Source organism: Mobula birostris, chromosome 1, assembly GCF_030028105.1.
Source record: "Mobula birostris isolate sMobBir1 chromosome 1, sMobBir1.hap1, whole genome shotgun sequence".
Lineage (NCBI taxonomy): Eukaryota > Metazoa > Chordata > Chondrichthyes > Myliobatiformes > Myliobatidae > Mobula > Mobula birostris.
In genome coordinates this window covers 47,764,747-47,785,837 of record NC_092370.1, presented here as the reverse complement: position 1 = coordinate 47,785,837, position 21,091 = coordinate 47,764,747, and the positions used below count along the sequence as shown (strand labels likewise).

General features: G+C 40.0%; 1 protein-coding gene across 3 annotated transcripts in view; it reads right to left on the bottom strand.

Annotated features, from left to right (window-relative positions):
• The window catches only part of tcea1 (transcription elongation factor A (SII), 1), a 43,060-nt gene that overhangs the window by 1,581 nt on the left and 20,388 nt on the right, over positions 1-21,091 (bottom strand). For all 3 annotated transcript variants that reach the window (XM_072254883.1, XM_072254897.1, XM_072254888.1), the window contains 4 exons: positions 17,789-17,845; positions 14,922-15,076; positions 3,490-3,636; positions 1,753-1,824 (listed from right to left, as the gene is read on the bottom strand). In XM_072254883.1, the coding sequence (XP_072110984.1) occupies positions 1,753-1,824; positions 3,490-3,636; positions 14,922-15,076; positions 17,789-17,845 (431 nt within the window). The remainder of the gene's footprint in view (positions 1-1,752; positions 1,825-3,489; positions 3,637-14,921; positions 15,077-17,788; positions 17,846-21,091) is intronic.

Sequence of the window (21,091 nt, the reverse complement as noted above, 5' to 3'; positions counted from 1 at the left end):
ACACAAAAGATTCAAATTGACTGAAGGTACCCTATTGAGGAAGAACTGCTATCTCTTGGATGTCATAAACCCATTTGCCATTTCAAGTTGTCATAAGATCAGCAGTCAAGGGTATAATGAAAATGAAGAACATGGAAATAATTAATGTTCATAAAGAATCCTTGGGTTGAGAGGGAAAATAAATTGGCAATGATTGAATGACAGCAAATATGTGATGGGCCAAATGGCCTACATCTGCTCCTATGTCTGCACCTTAAAGTCTAACCCCTGGAAAAATTAATGGGGTTAAAAGCTGATAATTTGCCTGTATCTTGAAAGTCCATGCTCTAGCTTCTAAATGAGGTGGATGCAGTGATCGCATATGTCCTGGTAGTAAACTTTCAGGTATTATTGGAAAGCAGCAAATATATTTCTGGTATTCAGGAAAGAAAAAAATAGAAAAATAGAGACAAATAGTTTCACATTGGTTAACAAGAAAAGAACAAGCATCTGCCATCAGATTTCTGAATTAACATTGAACCCATGTACAATACCTCACCATTTTTCCTCTTCTTTGCACTATTTAATTTATATATATATATATATATATATATATATATTTATAATTTATAGCTTTTAAAATTATTACACTGTACTGCTGCCACAAAACAACATTTCATCACATATCCCAGTGATATTAAACCTGATTCTGAATCTGAAAGTGATAGAAAGAAAATCTTGTAAAGAAAAGATATAAATGAAGTGTGCCAACATACATCTCAATCAACATTTCTGAAATGAATTGTCATACTGCTGTTTACAAGAACTTTTTTAACTGCATTTTTAAGTACTTCTGTAAGGTTGGTGAAAGACACTACACAAACAGAACTAGTTCATTATCTTCCTGGATTAGAGACGGAGCTTTGGAAAGGCCAGGATGACACAATGGAATTCCATGTGGGAAATTGGTTGCCTGCATATTTGTTATAATTGAAAATGGGTTTATTCAGGATGAAGAGAGTTTGGGTTTAAGATTTTTAACATTTTAAACTTCCTAGCTAAACATACTGGTTTAACATCCTAATTTCTGTTTTATCAACTCTGTAATTACGAACTTAATGCAGCTATACTTGTTGCCAAATTACAAAAGCACTTTTCATGATGTATCTAATAGCCTGTAGAATACACTCAATGGCCAGTTTATTGGGCACAGGCTGTACCCATCCACTTCAAGGTTCCATGTGCTATGTGTTTTGAGATGCTCCTGCACTCAACTGTTATGTGTTTTTCTTGAGCTACTGTCACTTTCCTATCAGCTTGAACTAGTCCAGCCATTCTCCTCTGACCTCTCTCATTAACAAGGCATTTTTGTCTACCGAACTGCCACTCAATAGATTTTTTTTCGGTTTTTCACACCATTCTCTGTAAAGTCCAGAGACAGTTGTGCGTGAAAATCCTAGAAGACTGGCAGTTTCTCAGATACTCTGGCACCAACAGAGATGCCACAGTCAAAGTCACTTAAGATCACATTTTTCCCCACTTTGTTGTATGGTCTGAACAATTACAGAACCTTTTGAACATGCCTGCATACTTTTACATATTGAGTTGCTACCACATGATTGGCTGAATAGATATTTGCATTAATGAGCATGTGCACAGGTGTATGTTAATAAAATGGCCACTGAGTGTATATACAACTTATTTTTTACATTCAAGGTACTCAGCTATTGTTCAAATTTACATACTTCAAACTCAATCTTGAAAACTCCTTACCTTCCATCTATTTCCACAATTATTGCATACGACAAATGTAGTCATTGGTTCATCAGCACTGCGAGTCTGAACCTAAGAGAAGATGTTAAAGTTGCATTAGCTATTTCCTCTATAGAACATTAGCCAGGAAATTGATAGGTGACAAGAAATTCATAAAATATATAAAAACTAATTTTAAAAGCTACTACATGGAAATTGAGAGCAATGAAAGCAGAAATAGAGACTAGAGATAATAGTTGTTTGCTGATGGCAAATCCATAGTCACTGCTAACTAGAACTGGATTACAGTTTAAATTGTTATTTTTCTTGTCATTTATACTTCATTAAGATGCTTATATTTTTGTAATAATCACATTTGTAAATATTCAGTAGATTATTTTAATAATCTGCAGTAGAGTTGGTTTGGTACTTCTGTAGTTTCTTTAAGCCTGTAAGCCTGGGATGTCATAACAGCATAAATCAAAGGTGTCCTTGTTACCTCATAGGCTGTCCCTTATTTACCCAGCTTGAAAAGTTTTCAGTATAAAGACTGCCCATGAGGCAAGTTTTTTTTTCCTTTTTCTTTTCTCCCCAATTACAGTACAGCGAGTTGGTTACAGCTATTCACCTGTGTTACTGTTATTTTTTTGTTATGAACATCAAATAAAATAGTTGTAACCACCAAGATTTGCGTCTCATTCTTGACTTCCGAAGAACATTCTGGAAAATATTATCTCCAGATCCAACACTGCTAACCAGATAATTACAGTCAGTGGGGACAGAGCCATGCCTTCGAAATTCTTATCAATAGAAATACATAATGTACTGGGTGGGCAAAGGAGTACATTCAGCCAGAGACTCATCCCACCGAGATGCAACACAGAGCGTCATAGGAAGTCATTCCTGCCCGTGGCCATCAAACTTTACAACTCCTCCCTTGGAGGGTCAGACACCCTGAGCTAATAGGCTGGTCCTGGACTTACTTCATAATTTACTGGCATAATTTACATATTACTATTTAACTATTTATGGTTCTATTATTATTTATTATTTATGGTGCAACTGTAATGAAAACAAATTTCCCCCGGGATCAATAAAGTATGACTATGACTAAATACATAAGCATGTTTCTAACATGTACGCAGCAAGCAACGTGGAATTCAGTTTCACCAGAGGATTTTGATGAGTGGGGAAATTCAGTGCAGTGAAGGGAGAAGTGCTGTTTTGCTATTTTATTTCTGCTTTAAGGGTTATCCAATAAACACAGGCAGGGCAGAACATCTCAAACCTGTGAAATGTACTTCTAGTGACATTTTGTCCTATGTCACAGCCAAAGGTACATATGATGCTGTCACCTGGAAGAGGGTCGATGAGCCTTCAAATTATTTTCCATTTATCACCTATCCATTTTTGGAGAGCTATGGGATTGGACAGGATTGCTTTATCACGAGCAGATATAACCTTCTATGTGTCATAGTGACTATTATTTTATAAATGAGCCTTCAAGAAAACACAGTCAACATCTGAACTTCCTAAGATTCAAATTGCAAATTGGGTATTTAAATATCACATAAGATAATTATATTATGTAAGATAATGATATAATTCTGCAAGTTAACTTCAATTGAAAACCTTGTAGGGTATCTGGAAAGTTGTGGGATATAGAAAACAGTTCACAAATATGTGAGGCTAACTCTTTTTTAAAAATAAAATTAAAATTTTCCTTTCCATTAGCAATTCTTATCCACAACCCCTTACCTGGGTATAGGTGCAATTCTTCATCTTGCACTTGCCACACGTGAATAAGTCCGTTTCAGTACCACCAGTCTTAGCCATTTGATGTTCTCGAATGGCTTCTTTGGTTAAAGCCTTGCGCATTTCTTTAAGTTCATCACTTGCCATTTCCTGGAATGATTTATATCAAAGCAATGAGTTATTAAGAAGGTAAAAGGAATGTTGGCCTTCATTGCTAGAGGGATTGAATTCAAGAGAAGGGAGGTCATGGGGCAACTATACAGGGTACTGGTGAGGCTGCACCTGGAGTACTGTGTGCAGTTCTGGTCTCCATACTTGAGGAAGTATATACAGGCAGTGCAGAGGAGGTTCACCAGGTCGATTCCAGGGATGAAGGAGTTAACCTATGAGGAGAGATTGAATCGCCTGGGACTATACTCTCTGGAGTTCAGAAGAATGAGAGGGGATCTTATAGAAACATACAAAATTTTGAAAGGGATAGATAAGATAGAAGTTGGAAAGTTGTTTCCATTGGTAGGTGAGACCGGAACTAGGGTACATTGCCTCAAGATTCAGGGGAGAAGATTTAGGACAGAGATGAGGAGAAACTGTTTTTCCCAGAGAGTTGGTGAATCTGTGAATTATGAGGAAAAGGCAGGTAGATAGAGCTGAGTTTATGGACAGATCAGCCATGATCTTATCGAATGGCTGGGCAGGCTAGATGGGCCGGATGGCCTACTCCTGCTCCTATTTCTTATGTTCTTATGTAAAGCAATCAAATCAGAAAAGGATCTCCAAAAGAGATGGCAATTCAGCAGATGAACTACTCAAAAGATCAGTATTGGTCAAAAAATTACCTACAAATTAAATACAAATCAGACTAAAAGCAGACAAATTAGGATTTGGATAGCACTTGCCACTTCAGGACATCTTCAAATGCTTACTGCCAATGAAAATACCTCAACTGGAATTACTGTTGCAAACTACAGCCAAATACAGCAGCTAAATTAAATAGAATGAGAATCAAACTCATTATCACTGACTTATATTATGTGAAATTTGTTATTTTGTTGCAATAGTACAGTGCAAAGACATCAAATTACAAATAAACAATGCAAGATGGCGCTGATAAAAGAACACCCTGCTTGAGACTCTGATGGGAATCATCAAATATTCATACTTGGGACTACTGCAGCTGAAATCCACAGACACAGTGATTGATACTTTAGTGTGCAACATCGTTTTAAGATGAATAAAAAATCTCGATATTCAAATCTAGCGATATTGGCAGATGCCAAACTATAGTCTCAGACTGCGAGTACAGTTCCCCTTTAAGAAAACAGAGGCAGGGAAGGTGCGCTGCACTACAGGTACAACTGACACAAAGAGGCTTTAGACCCCCCTCCCCCCACTCCGACTATCCTGCTGCCACATGTACTGTCTTGGGAAAAAGATTGTTGTATAAAAGGGGACATCAGAGACTGCTGTGTACTCTGTTTCCTGGAAATATTGCTCAGCCCTGCCATTTTGGATGCAGCTCTGCAGCCTGATGGCTTCACCATTCTCCACAAACACAGGAGAGCTCAGTCTTTTAAAGGTAGAGGAGGTGTAGTATGCTTTATGATTAACTCATCATGGTGCTCAGACATGGCAGTTCTGTCTCAGTAATGCTTACCCAACCTGGAACATCAAGCAATCAAACGTTGTCCTTTTTATCTGCCAAAGCAGTTTTCCCCAACATCCTGGTAGTGGAGCACATTCCACATCAGGCAGGCACTGGAGGAGCTGCACATTGTAATCAGCAAGCACAAAATAGCCTTCACTATCACTGCCAAAATCAACTCCTGCCTAAGCAAGGACTTGGACCTAGTGTAATTTGCCTATCGCCACAATAGGTCTTCAGCAGATGCAATCTCACCTGCTCTCCACTCGGCCTTGGACAGCAATACTTCTATCAGGTTACTGTTTCTTTCTTACAGCTTAGCATTCAACACAATTAACAAACTTCAAAATCTGGGCCTCTACCTGCCTCTGCAACTAGATCCTTGACTTCCTTACCAGGAGACCACAGTCACTGCAGTTTGGAAATAAAAACAGCTCCTTCTCACTGACAATCAACACCGGTGCACCTGAAGGCTGCGTGGTTAGCTACTGCTCTACTCTCTCAACACCCACAATTGTATTGCTAGGCACAGCTCAAACACCATCTATAAGTTTGCCAATGATACAACTATTGTTGGCAGAATTTCAGATGGAATGACAAGGTGTACAGCAGCAAGATAGATCAAAAAGGCTGGTTGAGTGGTGTCACAACAGCCTTACACTCAAGTCAGTAAGACCAACATTCAAAGTACATTTTATTAACAAGTATGTATATTTTATACAACTTTGAGACCCATCTCCTTACAGGAAGCCGTGAAATAACGAACCCCAACAGAACCCATTAAAAACAAAAGAAGACCACCCAAACACCCAGTGTGCAGAGAGAAAAAAAAAACAAATTGTGCAAACAATAAAAGCAAGTAAGCAGCATTCAGAACTGAAGTTCACAATGCCAGGCATCGCAGCAGCTCATCTATGCTGAACCTAATATACTGATGAATTACAAAGAAGGCATGACAGCAGCTATACTTCATAAAAGAGTTTGAGGAGACTTGGTATTTCATCAAAGACTCTTACCAATATCTGTACCATGCATTCTAACTGGTTGCATCACTCTCTAATTTTTGCTCAGCCATTAGAGAGAAGAATTTCTCTGTAACCTAACTGCAATCTTAAAAGTCTTTATTAGATCATTTCTTACCTTCTGTTCCAAGAAGAATTGTGCTAACTCTTCCAAATTTTGCTCATGATGGAAGTCACTTTCTCACTGCAATAACATACCAGTAAACTCTCCTATGCACTATACAGTATATATATTTTTGATTATAAACCCAAGTAAGTTTTATATCATTTTTAAAGGAAACTATCATATCAGTTTGCTGAGATACCTTTAAAGTTTTGTGATATAAACATCATAATCTCTCTGCTTTCAAAGTTAGATTATTCTGAATTAGATCCTTTCAAAATTACGCCATTTTGTATTAGATCACCAAAAGTGGATTCATTTTACTTTTCTGTATTGACTTCCATTTGTCATGCTTTTGTCCATTTCACCATTCTAAGTCATCACGTTTTCACCATCATTATTCTAGCAGCTGACCCCAGGCAGTTTAGCTTGATGCTTAGGCTTATTGAGAAAGTAAGGGGGCACTGCTTTGTGGATCCAGAACTGGCTTGCCCACAGAAGGCAAAGAGTGGTTGTAGATGGGTCATATTCTGCATGGAGGTCGGTCACCAGTGGTGTGCCTCAGGGATCTGTTCTGGGACCCCTTCTCTCCGTGATTTTTATAAATGACCTGGATGAGGAAGTGGAGGGATGGGTTAATAAATTTACTGATGACACAAAGGTTGGGGGTGTTGTGGATAGTGTGGAGGGCTATCAGAGGTTACAGTGGGACAGTGATAGGATGCATAGCTGGGCTGAAAAGTGGCAGATGGAGTTCAACCCAGATAAGTGTGAGGTGGTTCATTTTGGTAGGTCAAATATGATGGCAGAATATAGTATTAATGGGAAGACTCTTGGCAGTGTGGAGGATCAGAGGGATCTTGGGGTCCAAGTCCATACGACACTCAAAGCTGCTGCACAGGTTGACTCTGTGATTAAGAAACCATACGGTGCATTGGCCTTCATCAATGGTGGGTTTGAGTTTAGCAGCCAAGAGGTAATGTTGCAGTTATATAGTACCCTGGTCAGACCCCACTTGGAGTACTGTGCTCAGTTCTGGTCACCTCACTACAGGAAGGATATGGAAACCATAGAAAGGGTGCAGAGGAGATTTACAAGGTTGTTGCCTGGACTGTGGAGTTTGCCTTATGAGAATAGATTGAATGAACTTGGCCTTTTCTCCTTGGAGTGACGGAGGATGAGAGGTGACCTGATAGAGGTGTATAAGATGATGAGAGGCATTGATCATACTGATAGTCAGAGGCTTTTTACCAGGGCTGAAATGGCTATCATGAGAGGGCACAGTTTTAAGGTGCTTGGAAGTAGGTACAGAGGAGATGTCAGGGATAAGTTTTTTTATGCAGAGACTGGTGAGTGCATGGAATGGGCTGCCAGCAACGGTGGTGGAGGCGGATACAATAAGGTCTTTTTAAGAGACTCCTGGACAGGTACGTGGACCTCGGAAAAATAGAGGGCTATGGGTAACCCTAGGTAATTTCTAAGGTAAGGACATGTTCAAGGGCCTGTATTGTGCTGTAGGTTTTTCTATGTTTCAATCTACCAAACCACAAAATTCCATTTGCCACCTTCTTTTGCATGTGTCATGAGTCAAGTTTATATCTACCCAATTATATTCCCTGAATTCGTGGATTTCTATCTTCTTAACAAGCTGGATATGTTGCATCTTGGTAACTGTTTTTGCGAGCCCTACAAAAAAAACATATACTGGTAAAATATGACCATAAGATATAGGAGCAGAATTAGGCCCTTCAGCCCAAAGAATACCACATCTCCTATTAGGGAATGAAACAAGGCAGGTAACAGAAGTTTGGGGAGAGGAACACTTTTCACCTAGTGATCTAGTTTCAAGGTAATTATGGAAAAGAAGAGGTCTGGTCCTCAGGTTAAGATTTTAAACAGGAAACGGCCAATTTTTGATGGTATCAGAAAGGACCTGGCAAGTGTGGATGGGAACAGGATGTGTTCTGGCAAAGGTGCACTTGTTAAGCGGGACTCCAGTATAGTCTTGGAACATAGGCTGTTCCATGTAGCCAACAAAAAGGCGGGCATAGCTGGGACCCATGCAAGTACCCAGGGCTTCACCTTTCGTTTGAAGGAAGTCAGAGGGGCCAAAGGAGAAATTAAGAGTGAGGACAAGTTCCGCTAGACAGAAGAGAATGGTGGTGGAGGGGAACTGGTTGGTTCTGGTGTCCAGAAATAAATGGAGAGCTTTGAGGCCAACCTGGTGGGAGATGGAGGTGTATAGGGACTGGACATCCATAGTGAAAATAAGATGATGGGGGCCAGGGAACTGAAATTATTGAAAAGATACAGACAGTGTGAAGTGTCACGGATGTAGGTAGGAAGGGACTGAACTGGGGGGGGGGGGGGGGAATAAATAAATTACGCCTCACCAACATCTTATACAATTTCAACATAGCATCCCAACTCTTGTACTCAATACATTGATTTATGAAGAACATTATGTCAAAAGCTTTCTCCGTTCTACCGCACTCCTCAGTGTTCTACCGCACACTGTGTAAAGCTTACCCTGGTTAGTCCTCCTGAAGTGTAGCTGTACCTCACACTTGTCTGCATTAAGTACCATCTGCCACCTTTACTACCATTTTTTCAGGTTGACCACATCCCACTGCAAGCTTAGTAGTCTTCCTCACTGTCCACTACATCCCTAATCTTGGTACCATCCTCAAATTTGCTGGTCCATTTTACCACATTATTATGCAGATCATTGTATGCATGACAAAAAGCAATGGACCCAGCACTGATCCTTGTAACACACCACTAGTCACAGGTCTCCAGTCAGAGGCAGCCATCTACTACTACCTCTCTAACTTCTCCCATAAAGCCAATGTCTAATCCAATTTACTATCCCAATCTTAAATGTCAAGCGACTGAACCTTCATGACCAACCTCTCATGTCAGACCTTGTCAAAGGCCTTGTTGAAGTCCATGAGAAAACATCCACTGCCTTCTTTCACCAATTTTCCTGGTAACTTCCTTGAAAAAAAGATTAATTAGTCATGACCTACCATGCACAAAGCCAAGTTGACTAATCAGTCACCGTCTATCCAAATACTTATATATTCGGTCCCTTAGAATACCATTCAATAACTTTCCCATTACTGATGTCAGGCTCACTGGCCTGTAATTTTCTGGCTTATTCTTACAGGCTTTTTTAAGCAACAGAGCAACATTAGCTATCCCCCAATCCTCAGGGTCCTTACCCATGGCTAAAGATGTTTTAAATATCTCTGCTAAAACCTTTGCAATTTCTCAACTAGCCTCCCACAGGGTCCAAGGGAACACCTTGTTAGGCCCTGGGGATTTATGCAACATATTTTTCTCAAAGCAGCAAACTCTTCCTCCTCTGTAATTTGTATAGAGTCCACAACCTTGTTGCTACTTTGATTCATTTTTATAGATTCCGTGTCCTCGAACAGGAACCTGGACTATACCTCTTCCCACCCTGTTACTTGTAAAATCCTACCACCCCACCAACCTCCGCATGCAGCAGCACATTATCCTCTGGAACATTTCCCTTCTCCAACGGGATCCCACCACCAAGCACCTCTTTCCCTCACCTCAATTTTCTACCTTCCGCAGATATTGTCCACTCGTCCCTCCCCATTGATCTCCCTTCTGGCACTTAGCCTTGCAAGCAGAACAAGTGCTACAAATCTTCCTTCACTACCATTCAGAGTTCCAAAAAGCCCTTCCAGGTGAGCCAACACTTCACCTGTGAGTCTGTTGGGGTCCAGTGCTCCCAGTGTGGCTTCCTGTATACCGGTGACACCTGATGTAGACTGGGAGACTGCTTTGCCGAGCACCTACGCTCCATCCACCAGAAGAAATGGGATCTCCCAGTGGCCACCCATTTTAACTCCAATTCTCATTCCCATTCCGATATGTCAATCCATGGCCGCCTCTACTGTCACGATAAGGCCACACTTAGGTTGGAGGAACAACACCTTTTATTCCGTCTGGGTAGCCTCCAACCTGATGACATGAACATAGATTTCTCAAACTTCCGGTAATGGCCCAACCCCCCCACCTCTCCTTCACCATTCCCATCCCCTTTTCCCTCTCTCACCTATCTCGTCTGCACTTCGCCTGCCTCTGGTGCTCCTCCCCACTTTTCTTCCTTCCATGGCCTTCTGTCCTCTCCTATCAGACTCCCCCTTCTCCAGCCCTGTATCTCTTTCACCGATCAACTTCTCAGCTCTTCATCCCTCCCTCCTCAGGTTTCACCTATCACCTTGTGTTTCTCTCCGCTCCCCCTCCTTTTAAATCTACACCTCATCTTTTCTTCTTTCATCCTGATGAAGGGTCTCAGCTCAAAACATCAACTGTACTTTTTTCCATAGATGCTGCCTGGTCTACTGAGTTCCTCCAGCATTTTGTGTGTGTTGCTTGGAGTATTGTGTGCAGTTTTGGTCACTACATACAGGAAAGATGTAAATAAGGTTGAAAGAGTACAGAGAAAACTTACAAGGGTATTGCTGGGACTTGAGGGAAAGGTTAAATAGGTTAGAACTTTATTTCCTAGAATGTAGAAGACTGAGGGGAGATTTGGTAGAGGTATACAAAATTATGAGGAATACGGATAGGGTAAATGCAAGCAGGCATTTTCTATTGAGGTTGGGTGAGGCTACAACTAGAGCTAATCGTTCAAGGGTGAAAGATGAATTGTTTAAGCGCAACATGAGGTCACGTAGAAGGTGTTGAGAGTGTGGAACGAGTGGCCAGCGAAAGTGCTGCATGCGGGTTCAATTTTAACATTTCGAAAATTGGATAAGTACATGGATGGGAGGGGAATGGTCTGGGTGTAGTTCAATGGGACTAGGCAAATTAATGGTTCGGCACAAACTATATGGTCCAACAGGTCTATTTCTGTGCTGTAGAGTTCTATGATTCTATGATACTATGAATCTGCTCTGCCTTTCCCCCTAACTTTTGACACTCTTGCTAATCAAGAAGCTATCAACCTCCAGTACCCAATGACTGAGCCTCCAGAGCTGTCTGTGGCAATGAATTCCAAAGACTCACTACCTTCTAATTAAATAAATTCTTTCTCATCTGTTTTAAATGTCCTTCTATTCTGAGGATATTCCCTCTGATGCTAGACTCTCCCACTGTTAGAAACATCCTCTCCATGTCCACTCTATCTAGGCTTTTCAATATTCAATAGGTTTCAATGAGATCCTTCCTCGTTCTTTTAAATTCCAGCGTGTATAGGCTCAGAGCCATCTAATGCTCCTCACACATTAACTCTTTCATTCCTGGGATCATTTTTGTAAAACTTCTCTGGACCCTCTCCATTCCTTTCTTAAATATGGGGCCCAAAACTGGTCACAATATTCCAAATGTGGTCAGAGCAATGCCTTAAAATGCCTCAGCATTACATCTTTGTTTCTATATTCTAGTCCTCTTGAAATGAATACCAACCTTGTATTTGCCTTCCTTACTACCAACACAAGTAAAAATTCGAACCATGGCAGTGGCCATAAAGGGACACACGAACAGTACACTGTGCCAAGTTAAATTCGAAGCTAAATTAGAAATACCGGAACAACAAGGGAAGAATCATGATTATATAGTATTCTCCACTGTAACAGATGAGGAAATGTTTACACAGTCAAAAGGCAGAACTGCAAGTTCTTGTACTCGTGAGAATGTATTTATTGGAGAATGTATCAGGACAAACTGATTGTTCTGAAGTGAAAAGCATTTATTATTTAGCTATTTTTGTGAAACGTTCGTGTAGGCATAAAAATATAACAAAGCTTTTAGGAAAAAAAAACAGCTGAGGAATGAACAGCAGTTTGGTATCACAGTGAGGGAGTGATGCAACTTAGAACAATGAAAATTAAATCTTGCTTTGGCTGAGGTACTTTGGGGACCTTGCTACTGATAATCCATCATAAATGGCAATCTTCCTTCTTGCCAGCAGTAGAACAGGTAGATTGAATTTTTATTCATTTCTGTATTGATAATTGTAACTTTAAAATTGTGTATTAACTCTGGTTGAATCTAATCAATTCTTTTTAACCATATCGGTCCACGGTTGAATTACTGCCACCAGAATAACTTTTGATTTTTACAGTACATTAAATCTCACCTGTATCTTGAATAATTCATCTTTAGTTAAATCTCCAATCCTCCAGCAATCCCTCTGATCTAATAATGATTAATCCATGCTCCTTTCCAAAATGCAATCAATCTGAATTAGGTGATTTATCAACTCCAATCCCTTTAATAAAGTACAGGGAAAAATATGCAGCTTTTCAAAGTTTTAAAAATGAAAGGGAAAATGTGGATAATCTCCTTGTAGTAGAGTTCTAGACAAGTGAAAGCTAATCTCAAGCCCTTGTCCACTTTGAGACTGCAAACCTCTCTGTCTTTCTTCCAATGGCGATTTGAGTGCTTTTTTTAAAAAGGTAACAGAATTTGTCTGAACTGTGAAATTTAAAGTAACTTAACTAAATAGAATCAATTTCTGTAGGTTTAAAGATAGAATCCTTCTCTTGTAAATAGTTGCCACTTCTGTCATTACGCAGTCTTGGAGGTCTGATCATTTAAAATTTGACCAAGTGCCATTTAGTCATATATTGCCTGACGAAGGGTCTCGGCCTGAAACGTTGACTGTACCTCTTCCTAGAGATGCTGCCTGGCCTGCTGCGTTCACCAGCAACTTTGATGTGTGTTGCTTGAATTTCCAGCATCTGCAGAATTCCTGTTGATTGCTCACATGATGTTTAGTAACATGATCATGCCTGCTTGCAAACTGCAGCATGCTGTTCAGTTGTCCAGTTAAGATTAAAAGATTGTTACTATTCCTACATATACAGAGGATTCTGATTAATTGGGACACATTGACACCAGTATATTTTGGCCCAATTAAGCAGGTGTCCCAACTGGTTTCATGAAAATAGTTAAAAAGGTACAAAGAAAGACAAATCACCATTTACCTGAGTAACAAATTATGCATTTAAAAGAAATACAGAACGAATTAGAACACTGCTAATACCACTACAGTACTAGAAAACTGTAATAGTTCTTAGCAGCTATCAATCGAGGAATTCATCCAGTGTATCCTGCCCTGCCCTGCCCTTTTGATTGACTGTAAATGAACAAAATCAGCAAAGACACCTAGTGCAGATAATGAACTGCCTTCGTACAATTCTTTTAATGATTGCATCCTCCAAATCTTCATTTTCATCGTAACATTCACGATGATTGTTCATACCTGCAAATTCTTTGTAGCTCCTAACTTGGAAATCATTTCATTTTCACCCCTGCCGTTCTGGCACCTCCAAACCTGAATACTTGAAACCACAGTGCACAAAACAGTTCTGAATTATCTCACTGCTTTCTTGCCACCTAGCAGTGACAAAAATCACTGCTTTTTGAACACAAAGACTCGCATCTGATGCTATTTAAAAGCAGTTTGCTTGAAGCACGGTGCAGTGTCTAACAACCACATAAGTACACACAACTGATGCTAGACAGAAACTGTACGGCAATAATCTCCTGTCCCAATTAAGCAGCATAGTATCCCAAATAAACAAAGGGAATCCTAGCTATTTTCTCGATTAGTTTTGGTTCTTTAAGAGTTGTCCCAAATAAGCGACTGCCCTGATTAACCAATGACCCAATCAACCACAATCCATTTTGTTTATAGGATAAACAAAAAAACTATGACTATTACAGGTAGTGGGGAAGTTAATGGAAACCATCTCTGGGTAAGGTATAGGCTAATCAAGAAAGGGCAGCAGTCTGACTAACTTCAGAGAATTATTCAACATAACAAAAAGGCTAATTAAGGTGAAGGACTAGACATTGGGTGAAGAAATTTCAGAAAGAAGACAACAAAACATCATATAAAATGGACATTCATAAATTAAGGATACCTAATTCACTGTATTAGCTTACATTTACTTTAGCTGTATCACAGTATTAAAGCTCCAGTAAAACTTTTGACTATCTGCTTTACTGTGAAGTGGAATTATTTATAAAGCAAAAGATAGAAAATATATTTTTGTTAAAAAATATGCTTGTCATATTTCTACATTGGTCACAATGAGAAAGAGCAATACCACTGACTCAACTAAATCTTTAAATAGTTTTTGTATAACTATTACCTTTTAGAACAATACACAGCAAGTAATAAAATAAAAATCAGTACCAAACTTAGCTTCAGTGACAAAGAGCTACCAACAGTATCCACCTCCCAGAGAAAAATTATACAACAGTTGTCAAAGGCTAAAATGGACAACCTGCCAAGATTTCTCCCTTTTCCTCCCTCCTTTCACCATCCCACCAGCTATCATCCATATTCCTCAACTATTTGCCACTCTCTCCCTCCTCAAGTAACTCTTTCAAGATTCAATTAGTTCCAATTTGATTTCTACTAGCTCTGATACTATCAACTTCACAGGGAATAAATATGTATCCAAGTAAATGAACTACCCCAACAACAACAAATAAAACACTGGTACAAATGGAGTAGTTTGTATGCATCAACTATACACACAGTGCCTTTAAGTCATCAAGTCATCTACAAGACACCAATAACCTTTTGGTTGTGAACCCATTGACTGATGTGAAAAGTTCAATATTGTTCTGGTTGATAGTTGAAGTTGAAATTAAATGAATGATGTTAGCTTACCTCTGCAGTCATTTTTGCCAGTCTATCTGGTGCAATATTCCCACATAGGACATTCCTCCTCAGATTGGGGTTCTTTGAATCTTTTAAATTTGCAATTCTGCTCCTCACTCTGTTTTTATATTTCATATCTGTGTTTTTAAATTCTTGATACACGCGTTAGAAACTGTTAAGGAAACTCAAAGAAGTTATAACTTTTGTTAAAAATAGTATTAGATTACTACTAATTGAATACCAGGAAGTTTAAGCAAAAAATCATTCTACAGCTAACCCAGATTATTGCTATTTCAATAATAAAAAACAAATATTGTAAAAATTTAATGGGAGTCATAGAACACAGATACAGGTCCCATCAATCTCATTGCCCACTTAGCCAGGCCCAATTTCCTACTGTTTGTCCCCCTCCTCTATGTATTTATACGAGCGCTTCTTAAATGATATTATTGTACCTGCCTCAACTAATTCCTCAGGCAGCTCCTTCCATTTACTCACAGACTCAGAATCAGGTTTAATATCATTGGCATTTGTCATGAAATTTGTTGTTTTGCAGCAGCAGTACATTGAAAAAACATAAGTTACAATAGGAAATACATACAAAACATTAAATAACAGAGCAAAAAAAAACAAGGTAGTGTTCATGGGTTCATTGTTCATTGAGAAATCTGACGGCAGAGGGGAAGAAGCTGTTCCTGAAACATTGAGTGTGTGTCATCAGACTCCAGTACCTCTTCCTTGATGGTAGCAACAAGAGGGTATGTCCTCGGTGATGGCTGTCCTTAACGATAAATGCGGCCCTTTTGAGACATTGCCTTTCGAAGGTGTCCTGGATGCTGGAGGGGCTAGTACTCATGACGGAGCTGGCTGAATTTACAACTTTCTGCAGCTTATTTCCGATCCTGTGCAATGGGCCTCTCCGTACCAGACGGTGATGCAACCCATTAAGAGTGCTCTCCATGGTACAGAAATTTGTGCGAGTCTTTGGTGACATACCAAGTCTTCTCAAACTTCTAATGAAATGTAGCCGCTTTTGTGCCTTCTTTGTCATTGCATCAATATGTTGAGATGTTGACACCCAGGAACTTGAAATCGATCACACTTTCCGCTGCAGATCCCTCGATGAGGACTGGTGTGTGTGCCCTTGACTTCTTACTGAAGTCCACAATTTCTTGGCCCTATTGACAATGAACGCAAGGTTATTGTTGCAACACCACTTAAAACAGATAATCTATCTCACTCCTGTACCCCTCTTCATCACTATCTGAAATTCTGCCAACAATAGTTCTGTCATCAGCAAATTTATAGATGACATTTGAGCTGTGCCTGGCCACACAGTTGTGCATGGAGAGTGAGTAGAGCAGTGGGCTAAGTACACATCCTCGAGATGCACTAGTGTTGTCAGCAAAGAGACGTTATTTCAGATGATCTCCACTGAACGTGGTCTCCTAGTGAGGAAGTCAAGGATCCAGTTGCAGAGGCGTGTATAGAGGCCCAGGTTTTGGAGCTTGTTGATTAGAACTGAGGATATGATTGTATTGAATGCTGAGTTGTAGTCAATAAACAGCAGCCTCACATAGGTATTACTATTGTCCATGTAATTCAAGGCTGAGTGGAGAGCCAGTGAGATTTCATTTGTTGTAGACCTATTGTGGTAATGGGCAAATGGCAGCAGGTCCAGGTCCTTGCATAGTCAGGTAGTGATTCCAGCCATGGCCAGCCTCTCAAAGCCCTTCATCACAGTAGATGTGAGTACCACTGGATGATAGTCATTAAGGCAGCTCACCCTGCTCCTCCTGAGCACTGGTATGATTGTCGCCCTTTTAAAGCAGCACCCCCTGCATGAAAAAGTTGTCCCTCAAATCTCTTTTGAAACTTTCCCGTCTCACTATAAATCTATGTCTCCTAGTTTTGGACTCCCCGACCTTGGGGAAAACTGTTACTGTCCATCTTACCTAGGCCTCTTATAATTTTAAACATGCCTATAAGCCTTCCCTTCATTTTCCTACATTCCAATGAATAATGACCTACCCTGGTCAACATCTCCCTATAACCCAGGCCCTTTAATCCTGGCAACAGCCTCACAAATCTTATCTGCAGTTTTTCATATAATGAACTTCAAAACTACCTTGCAACAAACCCAAGTGATTTTTCGTATCTATATACTTCTGATACTTTTTTTTTAAATAAGGGGCAATAAATATTTAATAGCATAAGGAGAAACTTGAGTTCGAGAAAGAAATGAGCATGTCCCACTTTCTAACCCAAGGTGTAACCACGGGCACCAGCATGGGCTCCAGCTATGCCTGCCTTTCCACCTTTAGTGATCCCAAACATACAAATTTTATGACCCCTGGGATAAGGACAACAGGTGCAGGGCATCAAAGCCTGCAGTTAACAACTCTACCCCTAGTTGGAAATATGACCATTAGTTCATCATAAAATCCTGAAATCCCATTTAATTGAAATTGCAAATCAAGTGGCTGGTTTAAGTGATGCTCAGTTTCCTGAATGTTATGTGAGTTCACAAAATAATACAGATTCTGAAAATCTGAAATAAAAACAAGATGTTGTTTGTCCCCTAGGCGATGCCCCAAATTCCAAATTGTCCAATTATTTTCTGGACAGCAGAATCCAGGTGAGGGGAAATAAAAAACTGAACAGTAGACCAATAGATATTAACAAGGAGGCTCAATTTAATTTGGTCCTTTTAACAACCATGGTACTGCCTCAATATCTCCATACCCCAACTTTCAATACATGTACTTTTTTGATAACTGCTGTCAAGGTTAGGTACTTAGAAATTTAATATGGTTTTTCAGCCAAATTCTGACCACTGCAATAGTCAGGATCTCAAGTTATTTAAAGAAGGATATATTCCTCAATTTGAGCTCCAAGCTCTTCACAGTCTGAGCCAATAGCTATGTAATCACCTAAATAGAAGAAACAGAACAGAAATGAGTTACAACACCTATGCTAAATTTCTCCTAAACATACAGCCCCTTCCATACACACACACACTAAGCACCCCTCAAAATAAAGCAGAAACCCTCTCCCACACCCTCCAACCTCTCCCTGACCACCCCCCCCACACAAACACAGCAATAATCAGCCTAGCCAACCTCCCTCCCCCCCCCCCAACACGCGTGCACACTCATATGCAAAGTGAAGACACTTTTTTTTTTAGGTAAATTGCTGTGACAGTAGTTGATCCTTCTGTCTGAGATAACATGTTGGCATCAATTTCAACATTTGGTATCAGTGCAGAGATTACATCAGATAAATACCATAATCTAATTTCAGAAGATTGTAATAAACAAAATAGATTTAATTTTACAGCAAACTGTCTGAATCCTTTAATTATCCTTACTGCATGGTAATCATCGCCAAATACAATGTCCTCTCTTGTATATAACAGTATAGTCATTGAATACCAAATATAGCCTGCTAGAGCACTTTCATCTAAACTGTACAACCAGAACACAAAAATCCAACCACCATTCCAATTATGGCTAATCAAAAAGCCAATGGATACAATTCACATGGGAAGATCCTCTCATCAAAGTCTCCAGGCTAACCAATTAAATGGACTGGACCTATACTCACCAGACTTTAGAAGAATGAGAAGTAATTTTATTGAATTTTTGCAGGCTGTTACATGGCAGATGCAAGGATGATACTATGCCTGGCTAAAAACATTTCATACCAGAGTGGAGGCTCAGTCATTGCGTATACCAAAATAAACACCAATAGATTTTTGGATATTAAAGCAATCAGAGAACATGGGAGCTAGTACAGGAAAGATGCCAGGGTGTGGCCCTTCTACACGGCCCTAGTACATGGAAGACACTGGGATGCAACCATGCGCGGCTAGTGGATGACTGATCCCAGGTCTGATGTGTCAAAGGAGAAGGAATATCAGGATTTTGCGGTGGTGGATGCTGTGGACGGGGGTCTCTGTAGTCAAACGACTGCTATCTCTCTCTACGGTAGGGAGGCTTGCCGCTGATTCTTGAGTCGGAGAATCTCAGAATAAAAAGCAACGCAGCAGACGGTAACATCATAACAGCATCTGTTAGTCTCCCCTTTGGCTGTGAAATGGGTGACATTCGTCTGGTGTGTCTGTGTGTGTGTGTGAGTGAGAGAGAGAGAGAGAAAGAGAGGCACTGTGGCATGTCAAACTGTCAGGTAAACAATAGTTTTTGTTGACTGCAGATCATAATTTCTCTTTGGGGCTTTGCTATTGCAGTGGGTGGTAGGGACTGATGCTTTTTTGCTGAAATGGGTGGAGTGGGGAGGTTGATACTCTGCTGCTGCTTGCACGGGGGGGAGAGGGGGCTTTGGCATTATAAAGTTTTTCCTTCACTCATTTGGGTTCTTCTGTTTTCTGTGGATGTCTGCGAAGACTAAGTAGTACAGATTGTATACTGTATACAATCTGATAATAAATGAAACCATTTGAAAGTAAAAGAAATAATAAAAAAAACTGCATAGCAGAGTAGTGGCAATGGGCAAATAGCCTATTCCTGCTATCATTTCTTTTGTTATTATGATTTGATTATGCTCATACCTGTTATGAATACAGAGCTTTATTTATAACAGACATATGCATAATCTTGGCACAATTGGGAAACATGAAATTTCTGTGTCCTCCTCCTCATATTCCAAATACAGCATGGACAGGTTGCTTTTATAGGACACGCTGGTGTCCACACCATACTAGACAGTGCACATTTCAATCACAATACTTCAGTGCAATTGTTAGATACCTCAGTGCAATGAACAGACAGTTCAGGAGCAGAAATTTCCTGGAACTAACCTACTTCTCACCCCTATCTTCATCTGTTTCTCAGAAATGGATCATCTGAGAGAAATGTCCCCAAAAGTAACTGCAAATTGAATAGTTAATGTTTTTCAAAGAGCTAAGCCACACCCCAGGCTACCACTCATCAACTGGCATTCAGTATGACCTCTCCTCTAGTTGGCTTGTGCAGAGATTGCATCAGAAATCCTTCCTGGACACACACATAACAAATTCTGCCCCATCAGAACCTTTTGCTCTAAGGAGGTACTATTCAATATTAGGGAAGTTGAATGTCATCTAGGATAAAATGCTGTCATCTTTGCACCTTTTCAAGATCTTCATAGCAATCTGCTCATAAGACATAGAAACAGAATTAGGCTATTGGCCCATCAAGTCCGCCCCGCCATTCCATCATGGCTGAGTTATTATCTCTCTCAACCCTGTTCTCTTGCCTTCTCCCTGTAACCTTTGACACCCTTACTAATCAAGAACATATCAACCTCTGGTTTAAATATACCTAATGACTTGATCTCCACAGCCCTCAATGTCAAGGACTTTCAGATTCACTACCCTCTGGCTAAAGAAATTCCTCCTCATCTCTGTTCAAAATGGACAACCCAGTATTCTGAGCCTGAGACCTCTAGTCCTAGACTCTCCACCATTGGAAACATCCTCTCCATGTCCACTCTATCTAGGCCTTTCAATATTTGAGCAGTTTCAATGAGATTCCTCCCTCATTCTTCACTGACACCTCAGGTGTCTCTGTTGCTTCAGGAATTGGTTTACATTTAGTTAACTGACATCCTGTCAATTTCAAAAAATGCTGTGAAAGAATAAAGCACTATTACATCCAAAAGACAAAACAAATTTCAAAAAACACTTACTGTCAGATCAAAATTGATAAAAGTTCTGTTTCATGGTTGGGGACATTAACTGGCATTCAAGAATTTTATTTCTTATATTTTCCTTAAGACACAGAAGGAATCATTAACATGATGACTCCCGAAGCAAACCTATCTGTTCTATTCCTCCATTACTCCCCCACCTATAACCCTGCAATCTGTTCTCTTTCAGATGTCCATGGGAGCAATATAGTCACCCTTTAACCCTACCGGCATATCTTTGGAAATTGACAGGAGAGCAGAACACCCAGGGGAAACAGAAGGTACAAGGCACACACAGAGATCTAAAGGTCAGGATCAAACCAACCCAGATCACTGCAGCTGTCTGGTAGCAGAACTAACTGTTGGTGTTTAACTTGATATGAATGAGCAGGGGTGGAGGGTGTTTGGTGATAGAAGACCAATGAGGTTCAAAATATTTTCCAACTTCTACCCTTCTGTCTACCTAACAACACATGAACACAAGAAAATAA